This window comes from Anomaloglossus baeobatrachus, chromosome 4, assembly GCF_048569485.1.
Source record: "Anomaloglossus baeobatrachus isolate aAnoBae1 chromosome 4, aAnoBae1.hap1, whole genome shotgun sequence".
In the NCBI taxonomy this organism is placed as follows: Eukaryota; Metazoa; Chordata; class Amphibia; order Anura; family Aromobatidae; genus Anomaloglossus; species Anomaloglossus baeobatrachus.
In genome coordinates, this window is record NC_134356.1 from 567,248,830 (window position 1) to 567,261,877 (window position 13,048).

General features: G+C 49.8%; 1 protein-coding gene across 7 annotated transcripts in view; it reads right to left on the bottom strand.

Moving 5' to 3' along the window:
• The window catches only part of DENND4A (DENN domain containing 4A), a 209,372-nt gene that overhangs the window by 64,898 nt on the left and 131,426 nt on the right, over positions 1–13,048 (bottom strand). For 5 of the 7 annotated variants that reach the window (XM_075346037.1, XM_075346039.1, XM_075346043.1 and 2 more), the window contains exon 14: positions 8,069–8,107. The exons of the other annotated variants lie outside the window; for them this stretch is intronic. In XM_075346037.1, the coding sequence (XP_075202152.1) occupies positions 8,069–8,107 (39 nt within the window). The remainder of the gene's footprint in view (positions 1–8,068; positions 8,108–13,048) is intronic. 7 annotated transcript variants of the gene reach the window in all.

The window sequence follows — 13,048 nt, forward strand, 5'->3', positions numbered from 1 at the left end:
AGGGGCTCGAAAGGGGGTTTCTGCAATACCGTGAGGACCAAGTTAAGGTCCCAGGGATCCAAGGGCCGCCGATAAGGCGGAATGACGTGAGACGCACCTTGCATGAAGGTGCGGACCTGAGCTAGCCGGGCGAGACGCCGCTGGAACAGCACTGATAGAGCTGAGACTTGTCCCTTGAGAGAGTTGAGGGACAGTCCTAGCTGCAGACCGGACTGTAAAAAAGACAGAAGGGTCGGCAACGAGAATGGCCAAGGAGAATGGCAGGAAGAGCGACACCAGGACAGGAACATTTTCCAAGTCCTGTGATAGATCTTGACGGAGGAAGACTTACGGGCCCGAGTCATAGTGGAGATGACTTCAGGAGGAATACCAGAAGCCGTCAAAATCCAGGACTCAAGAGCCACGCCGTCAATTTGAGTGCCGCAGAATTCGGGCGGAAAAACGGACCTTGCGAGAGCAGGTCTGGACGGTCCGGAAGATGCCACGGCATCTCCACGGACAGTTGGAGCAGGTCTGGATACCAAGCTCGCCTCGGCCAGTCCGGTGCAATGAGGATGACTCGACGGCCCTCCATTCTGATCTTGCGCAGGACTCTGGGCAAGAGAGCTAGAGGGGGAAACACGTAGGACAGACGAAACTGGGACCAGTCATGAACCAGAGCGTCCGCGGCGAATGCCTGAGGATCGTGGGAGCGAGCCACGTAAACCGGAACCTTGTTGTTGTGACGGGATGCCATTAGGTCCACGTCCGGAGTGCCCCACTTGCGGCAGATTGACTGAAACACTGCCGGGTGCAGGGACCACTCGCCACCGTCCACGGATTGACGGCTGAGATAATCTGCCTCCCAGTTTTCTACGCCAGGGATGTGGACTACGGATATGGTGGACTTGGAGTCCTCCGCCCATTGAAGAATGCGTTGGACCTCCAACATTGCCAGGCGGCTGCGTGTCCCGCCTTGGTGATTGATGTAGGCAACCGCTGTCGCGTTGTCTGACTGGACTCGAATGTGCCTGCCCGCCAACAGGTGGTGAAAGGCTAGAAGAGCTAGAAGCACAGCTCTGGTTTCCAGCACATTGATTGAAAGGGCTGACTCGGACGGAGTCCAAGTGCCCTGTGCTCTGTGGTGGAGATGTACCGCTCCCCAGCCGGAAAGGCTGGCATCCGTGGTGAGAATCACCCAGGATGGAGTCAGGAAGGAGCGCCCTTGGGACAGGGGTCGAAGCCACCACTGAAGAGAGCTCCTGGTCCGTGGCAACAGAGCCACTAACCTCTGTAAGGAGGAAGGCCGCTTGTCCCAACAGCGGAGAATGTCCAGCTGCAGAGGACGCAGATGGAACTGGGCAAAGGGAACCGCCTCCATGGAGGCCACCATTTGACCCAGCACCTGCATCAGGCGCCTGAGGGAATAATGGCGGGGCCTCAGGAGAGAGCGCACCGCTAGCCGGAGAGACTGCTGTTTGATTAACGGCAACTTCACAAGTGCCGGCAAAGTCTCGAACTGCATCCCTAGGTACGTGAGACTCTGGGTCGGAGTCAGAGTGGATTTGGGAAGATTGACAATCCACCCGAATTGGGCTAGGGTGGCGAGAGTGAGCGAAACACTCCGCTGACAGTCTGCGCTGGATGTACCCTTGACCAGAAGGTCGTCCAGATAAGGAAGCACTGCTAACCCCTGGAGGTGCAGGACCGCAATCACTGCCGCCATGACCTTGGTGAATACCCGAGGGGCCGTGGCTAACCCGAAGGGTAGAGCCACGAATTGGAAATGATCCTCTCCTATCGCAAAACGTAACCAACGCTGATGTGACACTGCGATTGGCACATGAAGATAGGCATCTCTGATGTCGATGGACGCCAGGAACTCCCCTTGGGTCATAGAGGCAATGACTGATCGCAGAGACTGATCGCAGAGACTCCATGCGAAAATGCCGCACCCGGACATGCTTGTTGAGAAGCTTGTGATCCAGGATGGGCCGGAAGGTACCGTCCTTTTTTGGAACTAGGAAGAGATTTGAGTAAAAACCTCTGAACCGTTCCTGAGCGGGAACTGGGACAATCACTCCGTTTGCCTGCAAGGACGCCACGGCCTGCGAGAAGGCGGCGGCCTTGGAGCAGGGGTGAGTTGAGAGAAAAAATCTGTTTGGAGGGCTGGAAGAGAATTCTATCCTGTAGCCGTGAGATATGATGTCTCTCACCCACTGATCGGAGACTTGCTTTAACCAAGCGTCGCCAAAGTGGGAGAGCCTGCCACCGACTAAGGACGTGGCTGGAGCGGGCCGAGAGTCATGAGGAAGCTGCCTTAGTGGCAGAACCTCCTGCGGTCTTCTGCGGACGCGCTTTTGGGCGCCAGTTGGATTTCTGATCCTTGGCTGAGTTAGCGGACGAGGCGGAAGGCTTAGAGGATGACCAGTTGGAGGAACGAAAGGAACGAAACCTCGATTGATTCCTACCCTGGGTGGGTTTCCTGGTCTTGGTTTGTGGCATGGAAGTACTCTTCCCGCCAGTAGCTTCTTTAACGATTTCATCCAGCTGTTCACCAAACAGCCGTGAACCAGCAAAAGGGAGCCCAGCAAGAAACTTCTTGGAAGAAGCATCTGCCTTCCACTCTCGAAGCCACAAAATCCTGCGGATAACAAGAGAATTAGCTGAAGCCACCGCAGTGCGGTGAGCAGCCTCTAGCATGGCAGACATGGCATAAGATGAAAAGGCTGAAGCCTGAGCAGTTAAGGTAACCATCTCAGGCATAGATTCCTTGGTGAGGGAATGCATCTCCTCTAGAGAAGCAGAGATAGCTTTGAGAGCCCACACTGCTGCAAGAGACGGGGAAAACGCGGCCCCCACAGCTTCATACACAGATTTGGCCAGAAGGTCAATCTGACGGTCAGTGGAATCCTTAAGTGAGGTGCCGTCAGCCACCGACACAACAGTCCGGGCTGATAGCCTAGACACCGGAGGGTCTACCTTTGGGGAGTGAGACCACTCCTTGACCACCACAGGTGGAAATGGAAACCGGTCATCAGAACCACGCTTTGGAAAGCGTTTGTCAGGGCAGGCCCTGGGTTTGGTCACAGCGGTCTGAAAACTGGAGTGGTTAAAGAACACACTCATCACTCTCTTAGGCGAGGTAAACTAGTGTTTTTCTGCCAAAGAGAGTTGCTCCTCTGACACTGGCGGATTGAGATCCAGCACAGAATTAATAGAAGCAATCAAATCACTAAGATCTGAGTCACCCTCAGAGAAATCGATGGGATACATAGCCTCCGAGCCCCCAGTGAGGGCATCCTTCTCCTCTTGAGAGTCAGCTCTTGAGACAGAGCCGTGGGATGGGGAGGGGGAGGAAACCCTGCGCCTTCTCTTAGAAGGACGGGGTCTGGGATCAGATGATGAATCCTCCGTGAGCTCTGATGGACGGAGGTCAGAGGATAGGAGTCCTCTGTCAAGAGTATTAGAGGCACCCTGTGAGGGGGGCTGATGCATATTCATCAAAATCCTGGACAAAAGTCCCATGGACTCCGCAAATGACTGGGATATGGACCTAGAAAAGGACTCTACCCAGGCCGGGGGTTCAATCACAGGTGCAGCAGCAGCCTGAGAGACCACTGGGGGTGAGACTCCAGGCTGTGGCACCGCCAAGTTAGAGCAACCATCACAGTGTGGATAAATGCTCGGCTCAGGCAGCAGGAGCTTACATGCAGTGCATGCAGAATAAAGCTTTGGAGCCTTGCTCCTTGTGTGAGACATGCTGCTGGTATACAGAGGTCCACAACCGGAGACCGGCTGTGGCTTACCAGACCGCTGAGCGCGGTGTTGTGTGCCCTTCAGATCCCGAAGCCCGGTCCCCCAGTCGCAGCACCTCAGCAGAGATGCAGAATGCAGGATGTCCCAGAGCAGAGTGAACTCTGCCTGAGAAATGACTAGGGGGCGTTCCTATAAAAGAGCGGGAACTGGAGGGCTATAGAAACCTGCAGGGAAGGAGGGACGCCCCAGCAGTGGGGAGTGTCCCTCCCCTGTGTAGAACGGCCGCCGGGAGGAGCCGAACCTGTCCCTGTGCATGAGTGACATGCGAGGGCAGGAAAATGAAACTAGGCCTCCGGCGAAGCCGGCGCCTAAATTTAAGCGGCGAGGCCGACAAGTAGGCACCATCGGCGCGGTTCTCAGGCAAAAGCTAGAGAATCCGCCGGAAAAGTTAAAACAATCACATACAGCATACTCTCCCCTTACAATAAAGAACCGGGACCCCCAACATAAACGTCTCAGGTACTTAGCTGCTGAGACGCAGGGCCATGTCCCTGGGGATGAGTGCTCCGGTCCAACAGAATCCTCAAGGGGCTGTGGATGGAGACCGGACTCCTGCCAGGCATGGAGACCGTGCTGGCTCCCACTTCAAGCCAGAGCCCAGAAGGGATGGTGAAGGAGCGCGGCATGTAAGGCAGCAGCCTTGTAAATCAACCTTAACAACACCGCCGACACAGTGGGGTGAGAAGGGACATGCCGGGAGTCCAGACATGGACCCGCTTTTCTTCAAACTCTTTCCAAAAGTCAAACAAATCAGATGAGAATTCATGTGTGGATGTATGCCTCCTGACACAAAGCAATAAACTGGCTAGGACTGGCTACCAGGGGGTGTATAAGCTCAGAGGGAGGAGCTACACTTTTAAGTGTAGTACTTTGTGTGTCCTCCGGAGGCAGAAGCTAAACACCCGTGGTATGGGTCTCCCAAAGGAACGATAAAGAAATAAAGTGTGTGCAGTGTATTTTTATGGACTGTTATCTTCAGATGTCACATTACTTATTAATTACTTTAGGAGATTGCATAATTTATCATAGGGATTATTATTATTTTTTAATATATGTATTAATTCTTTGCACGGTACACATAATCATCTCTTTGCACTATAATACAATCAGTCGATACTTTCTTGGGCAGATTTTGCTGCTTCTGCTTATATTTATCATGAATTATCTTCAGGTCATATTTCTACCTTATCCTTGGTGAGGACTATTAGAGGATCCCACTCCCCCTGTGAGGCATCACTTGGACTTTACTTGATTTTATTTGTGTTTTTATATAATAAAACCTTATTTTTTATCCCTTGTTTTTGAAGGAGTCTACATCTTTCTTGTGTAGCGTTTTTCTCATTGCAGTAGGTGGCTGCAGTAATACACATAAGACAAGGATAACAGGTCTTCTAGTCATTACAGTAGTAAAAGTAAAGAATATAAACTAATAAACCAGTGTGACTAATAATGCTGGGTCACCAACATAGCAGCCGGTCGGTGGTAGTTTATCGGCCTATTTAGACATTCCAACCACAATACTATTATGATTGTTAGGGTGTGTGCACATGATCAGGACCCTCTGTGTGCTGGACGCAGCGGGTCCTGATCTGCGGGGCTGCGAGTCTCCTCCGCAGGAGACCATAGCTGCTCGTACCCACGATCAGGGTTCAGGGCGCTGCGGTCTCTTATTTGTGGCGCATGCGACTCCACAGCAAAGTATTGACATGCTGCGGCCTCAGAAAGCCGCACTGCAGGTCAGTTTTCGCTGCGGGCCACACACGCAACGTGGGCATGGGATTTCTAGAAATCCCATCCACTGTGTTTGTACTGTAAGACGCGGCGTTTTGGACGGAGTGAAAACACACTACATCCAAAATGCCGCAAACACTGATCGTGGGCACAAAGCCTAAAAGTAACTAATATAAACTAATAAACCAGCGTGACCAAATGTTGGGTTAAGACAGGTCACCATATGCAAGCCAACCGGTGGTAGCTTAACGGCCAACTACAATCCTATTATGATTGTTACTATGATCGCTCGGTATGTATACAGTGTGAATACCAAAGTAGATAAAAAAACAAACCACAACCATACACAACACAAAGGATGAGATGTATAAAGCAAGTGTATACAATATATATATATATATATATATATATATATTGTATATAGTGTGATATTATTGGCAGCGCATTACCTGTTTGCACTGGATGATGTGCTGTCCAGAACAATGATCCTACTTTCATGATTTTTGGCCAGTCTAAAAAGGCCTTAAAGCGCACCAATCACCAGGATTTTCCAATATAAGCTAAAGCCAGTGCTATACTGGCACTATCAGCTGTAGTATTCAGCTCGGATGTTTAGGTTTTGAAATCCAAAAAAGTAAAGTTTATAAAATTAGCTGCTTGTTGAGTGACAGCAGCTGTGGATCAGATAATAGCTGGGGGGGGTATTCATAGTTATGCTAATCTTACCAGAGGGAGAGGATAAGTATTATACAAACAATTCACTTTGTCTGTTGCAGGACCTGTGGTGAGGTCATTCACATGTGACCAGAAGGGGCGGGGCCTCAGCCACCAAAGCTGGATACCAGGTCATATGGGTATGACCTCACACAAGTCCTGCAACAAAGTGAATCGTTTGTATATTACTTATGCTAATTCTAACAGGGGCAGAGGATAACTATGAATACCCCCCATCATTATCTGATCCTCAGCTGCTGTCACTCAAGAAGCTGCTCATTTTATGAACTTTACTTTTTAGGATTTCAGAACCTATACATCTGAGCTGACCACACCAGGTATGTATAGAATCAGCCTGATAGTGCTAGTATAGCTTATATACGAAAATCCTGGTGATTGGTTCCCGTTAAACCAGCAGAAAAAAAAAAATTCAAGCACATGCTGCAGAAATGGAAATCTGCTAAAATATAGTGACAGAGTATGGAAACGGTAACTAATGAGCAACACATGAAAGATACAAGCATTTATTCCATGAAATGTATGTGAAATGCTGAGAATGATAGGCAGAAACAATGCGCTGCAGCCTAGGTACTGCTCTACACAATGTTAGCTTCCTCGTATACATTAAAATGATCAGTAGGAATGAATTACACTGACCTACATTCGGTGTGCGCTGAATCTAAGCCATAATCACATGCACATTCAATTAGAGACAAGTAAACAAGAACCTTCACCACCAAAACGTGAATAATATTATACACAACCCAATTTACAGACTACAAGCTATAAAGCAGATCTATCACAATATAAGCTGCATACATTGTTAAATACATCTCAGACCTGAAGTGGCCGATGTACTTACTTTGAAAAACTACAACAGAATGGACGCACAATTCTGTGTGAACGTTTTCAGCCAACTATTGAAGTCTATGGTCATTACACAGCAAGCTGAATAGAATTAGCATGTTATGGGACCAGCTGTTGATATTAAAATCCTCATTTTAATATTGCTTTTAAATTAGGACTCTATAGCCACTGTTATATTGATTTCCAAAGCAAGTCCACCAGCCTCATCAGGTTTAAGATTTCTATAATAATGTAAGCACTTTGCATTGCACAATCTGGTGACAGAGCCGCTTTAAAGTTCTGATTTTAATTCTCTAAATAATGACCGTTAGCCATTCAGCAGCCATCAACAAATTAAGGAAACCAGTCATTAGATTCAAGTTGTCCGAACCACGGTCAGCATGAATCAGAGCCTGGCTGTGTGACGGCAACAAGGCCATTGTTTCTCCACTCTCTCCCCAAGTACACACATGGCAAAGATCTATATATCTATTAAGGTGAGGAGGGAAAAAAGCCATCCAGGAACATGACTGGACTGACCACATCTCTCCTTATAGTCCCCGGGTGACTTTTCAAGCCATGTTTTCTCCCATACGCTGCAGCATTTCAGACTAAAATATGGCTGGCTACAATCCCACAGCCAGGCCAGCCTCTGAACCAGACAGTATGAATCTATTAACAGGTTCCCTTTAAGGAATGGTCAGCGGCACCTTCTGGAATGAATTGCCAGACAGACGCCTCCTAATTGACCTTCCACTCTGGATAATAGAGAGAAATGCCAAATAGGCTGTGCCGTAAATGAATGATAGGTGGGATCCTGAAAATGGACCCTGTAAGGACAACAGGGATCTTGTGATTACTTTTTTTGGGAAATCCTAAGCAGCTATTGTCTCTCTCTATTGATGCATGTAACAATACATTTAAGGGGTAATGAATTGAATAGCGGTAACTGTGACAGTGGACCCCTGACACCACTTACCTTGGCGCCTTTTTCTGCACCATTCCTTTCTGAGAACAGCTTGTTAATGAAAGAGCAAAGCAATAAAGTATCAGAATGTGAAGTATCAGCCGAACATTGCAGCTTGCACACATATCATAACATGTATTTGTCAGTATGCGCATATAAGGCTTTGAGGTCCATGCGTTATAACTAGGGATGATGGAATACCTCAAATATTCGGCTTCGCGAATATTTATCGAATAGGTCGCCGCTATTCGACTATTCGCGAACAGTCGATGCGCAATGTAAGTCTATGAGAAACCCGAATAACATCTATTTGGAACTATTCAGGCTTCCCATAGACTTACATTGCGCAATGAATATTCGCATATCGGCAACCTAGTCGGAAAACATTTGCAAGGCCAAATATTTAAGGTATTTGATCATCCCTAGTTATAACCCCAGAAGGGTTTAGGATTGAACGCACAAATGTTAGAGAATAACAAGTAGCTGATCTTTACAGCTGTAATATTGTTCTTTCAATGACAATTAGTAATCATAAGGGATAAAATATTAATAAATAAAAAAAAAAAAGTCAGAAGACTGAAAAGGCAAACATCAACAGCTCTTATAAACGCCATACAAATGTTTGTTCTATTCCTGATCTAGGCTTTTAGTTGAGATGAATCTGTGCTGCACTTTATGTACAGGCTCAGTAGTGAAGCACCTCCTCTACAGATCAGAAAAATAAGGAACTGGGAAGGAAGAAACGCCTGCACTCATCTCAGAACTGCCAGAGTGAACAGCAAAACATCTTACTTAAGGAAAAGAAGCTCTGACAGAGGTAGCAGTTAGGATGAGCAACTACAGGATACCAAGAGCAAGTTGAATGAGATGGGCACGTGCTACTGCTGCCGTATCTTCAGCCTCAACCCATGAGAACTTGTGTCATCCAGTGCTACTGCTGCCATATCTTCAGCCTCATCAAATGAGGAGTTCAATTTTGAAAAGTATTTGGACGACATGGAGCAGCAAAGCATTGCCACTGGGGAAAAAAATTCCACTCCCATAGCAAACAGATTGACCATATTTCTGCAAAACCTTTCCCTTGCTTTCAAAGAAGTAGAAAAGATCAACTGTTCATCAAAACTGACTGTGCATGAGGCAATTTCTTTATACCCTGAGATTGTTAGAGATGTTGCGCTTGTGGTCCCCACTTTACCATCAACCCAAGTTAGCGTAGAGAGGTTGTTCTCCAACCTTAAAATAATTAGGTCAAATTTGAGGTCATCTATGAAGGAGGAGATACTAATTCTCAGAACAAATTCATAGACTGCACAAATGTTATTCCATACGTTTGTTGAAAAGATAGATTTTTGTGTACTCACCGTAAAATCTCTTTCTCTGAGTCTTCATTGGGGGACACAGGACCATGGGTTATGCTGCTGTCACTAGGAGGCTGACACTAAGTAAACAGAAAAAGTTAGCTCCTCCCCAGCAGTATAACCCCTGAGCCAGAGGCGGACTCAATCAGTTTAGTGCACAAGCAGTAGGAGGAGAACCAAACAATCCTGAATAAGACAAGGAAAAAACTATAACCAAATAGACGTGCGACCAATGGCCTGGGAATATGGCCACTAAGGCAACAGACCGGTAAAATGTAACCCACAAAACACAAGCAGGGTGGGTGCTGTGTCCCCCAATGAAGACTCAGAGAAAGAGATTTTACGGTGAGTACACAAAAATCTATCTTTCTCCATCGTTTCATTGGGGGACACAGGACCATGGGATGTCCAAAAGCAGTCCCTGGGTGGGAAGAGAACCATCACCGGAGATCGGTAGGAAACCGCTACCTCCTGTCGGGCTTGACCCAGACCTACAATTACCTACCTTGTTACAGGTGTGCTACTGCCGCCCGCAAAGATAACGGCAAGACTGGCCACTGCCAAAGCTTGGGTGTGACCTGATAGGAACTAGTAAAGGTCTGCCTACTAGACCAGGAGGAGGCCCGGCAGACCTCGGTCCGTCAACGTCTGTAGTCCAATCATCCAAGAGACTCTCCTTGGACGGTAGAAAAAAACGGCGGAGGTCCGTTTTCCATGCGATAGTCTTCACCTATGACGGAAGGATCCCTATGGAAATCTTAGCCCTGGGCGCCGGCATGCGCCTCCTGGGACCGGATGAAAAGATGAACTGTCCTGAAAAGATGAACTGACTGTCGGAGTAGACCGAAAAGTGCGGTCCTGAGGGCACAACTTACTGAGGGCTCGTACCCGTTCAGGAACGAACTAGGCTCTTTTCAGGCTGAGAGAAGGTACTAGAACCGAACCCGAAACCCCAAACACCTTATCTGGAAGGAAGGCGGGCTGCCTTGGACCGAAGGGAGGGTAGTGGCCGGAGCACCCCCCTTGCCCTACTGGAGGACCTGGAAAAAAGGGGGGGAACAAAGGCAACAAGAGAGAGCTGTCCGCCCTGATGCCCCTTGAGACAAGGAGACGGCCACGAGGAGCCCACCTATCCAAACATGTGGGAGTAAGAAGCCCTCGGAAAAGCTCAAACCGAGAGCCGTGAGGTGAACCCATCGCTAGATTAAGGTCCCACGTTACTAGTGGACGGCGATGCCGCCGAGCCAGATGGACGCTTCTCTGCGTGAAACACCTTGGTCGTGGGACGAGAAGTGATAAGCCTCTGAACTGAAATGACCGCGTCAACACCAGGCCCCTAGAGGGACGCGCTAGAAAGCCGCATCCAGATCTGACTGTCAGCATGGCAGTAGTGCAGGAAAGGAGCGAGAGAGAGAAGAAGGAAGATGTGCTCTTTACACCTCGGAGGAACTCCACACGTGTGGTAATACATTTTCGAGGGAACCGGCTCCCCGGTCTCCAACATTGTCTGCATCCTTCTTGCCAACCGGCCTGTGCGAGCAAGAACCCGGGATCCGCTCTTAAGGTCGGGAAACTTAGGGCTTCTAAGTCCTGGTGGCAGAGAGGGCTCGACACGGAAGAACTGGACGGTCTGGAAAGCGCCACAGGGCCTCTGCGAGTGGATTGAGTGACTTCTGTGAACTATGCTCGCCTGGGCCCCTCCATAGCCACCCTCTGCCTTGGTCCCTCTTGAGAAGCTCGAGATCATGGGAAGCCGTAGGCAGATGCCCAAGAAAATGAATAAATGAACCGGCCTCACAGCCGGGCGAGGGCGTCGTCACCTAGCGCAGAAAAGGGGGCACCCTAGACGCGCCGTTCACTAGAAAGCTGGATCGGGGGGCCAATAGGACCACGACTGGAGGTCTTCCTTCGTCGTAGATCTGGCTGGAGACTTCCCTGTTGAGGAGCCATTCTGCTTAGGCGAGGCCCCTCCTGCTGAGAAAAAACGGCCGTCCAAACGTCCACGGTAGGGATGTGAACTGCTGAGATTAGAGAGCGCGAGATCCGGCCCAGAGCAAGATCTTCTTGACCTCTTCCTTTTTCACGACACTTCCTGCGCCTCCCTGGTGGATGATGCACGCCACCGTTGTGGCATGGTCCGACTGGAACCTGACCGGAACAACCTCGCCCCAGTGAAGAAAACGTAACCAGTCTAACCGGATGGATCTGAAATCCTGGAATGCTGAAGGGGAGACCACCCATAAGGGGTGTTCCTCGGGATCGTGCTGTGGAAAAGTGGACAAGCCCACCCTAGCATAGGAGACTGGTAAAGGCTGATGCTATTCTCCAGGGGAGACGGAGAGGGGATCTTCCCAGGGACCGGACACTAAAGCTGGTCCACTGGGAAGGGAAAGGCGGATCCCCCGGGACAAACGGAAGCTACTTATCTCCGTTCTTCAGTGGGGACCTCTGGAAGGGCAAGGATGAACACCGGTAAGTGTACCACCGCTATCACCTCCCCCAGCCGCTGCGGACTCGCCTACCGAACCCGACTTGGTGCGGGGAAGGAAAACTACTCCTGCGTGAAGAGTAACTTCCCTATGGCGGTCTCGAAAAACATGCCTAAGGGGATGATCTACCGGGCCGGGATCTGAAAGGACTCCAACCGGTGGAGCAGCTGCCCTAGTAGCGAAAATGACGATGAGAGATAGAGGCGCCCTGACGGTTGCGGCTTGAACGGACAGGAGCCGAGCGGTGAAGGCGACGATCCTGAGCGTCTGGGCCGATGCTGGGAAGAGATGTGCTCTTCCCTCACGTAGACTAGGGAGAGATGTACACTTCCCTCACGTAGTCTAGGGGATCCACTGGACTAACCTATGTCCGAAGGGACGTTCACCTAAGGCGGAAGGAAGGTCAGCGACTCTTTAGATGTCGCCTCCGCGATCCAGCTCCTGAGGCAGAGGCCTCGACGGGTGGTCACACCGCTGCTATAGGCTCAGGCCGTGAAGCTGGTAAAGTGCCAGGGCTATGATGAGAAGGTACTTACCGAAGATGTCAACCAGTTCTGATCGGCAGAGATGGAATGTAGTCCTCTGCGTAGGGAGTCCGTGGAGTCCCTGAGAGACGTCACCTTAGGGATGATAAGCCAAGAGGCAACCTGGCGGGTCGATCGCAGTGGGGCATGCCCCTTCTCTCCGGAGCCCCTTGGAGAATGAATAAAGACAATAACAAGACTTACCGCTGTTAACGTCCAGTCTGGCTGATGTCTGAAGGAGCAGTAGCTCTGCGCACTATTGGATGTCCACTGAAAAACATCATGGGTCCTCTAGAAAAGTCTTAAAGGAGACCTGTGTGCTCAGAGAGGAGAAGAGAACTATCCATGGCCTTATGGACTGACTCACCGTTTCTTCCAGGCTAATCGTCATGCGCCGAACCTCGGCGCTTGCTCGGAATCCAGCAGAGGTGGTACGCCTGGGTCATCACCAGAGAGGTCGGAAGGCTTCTGGACGAGCGGGAGCTTTGGACCTGGGAATGAAGGAAAAACCAGGGGGAGGCGCCGAAGGCGAGACCTGGCGGGTACGCTTCGAGCAGCGGGTGAGGTCCCTGGTACGGGACTCACCTCCCCCGGTGCGTGCACGTAGAGAAGGACTGTCCG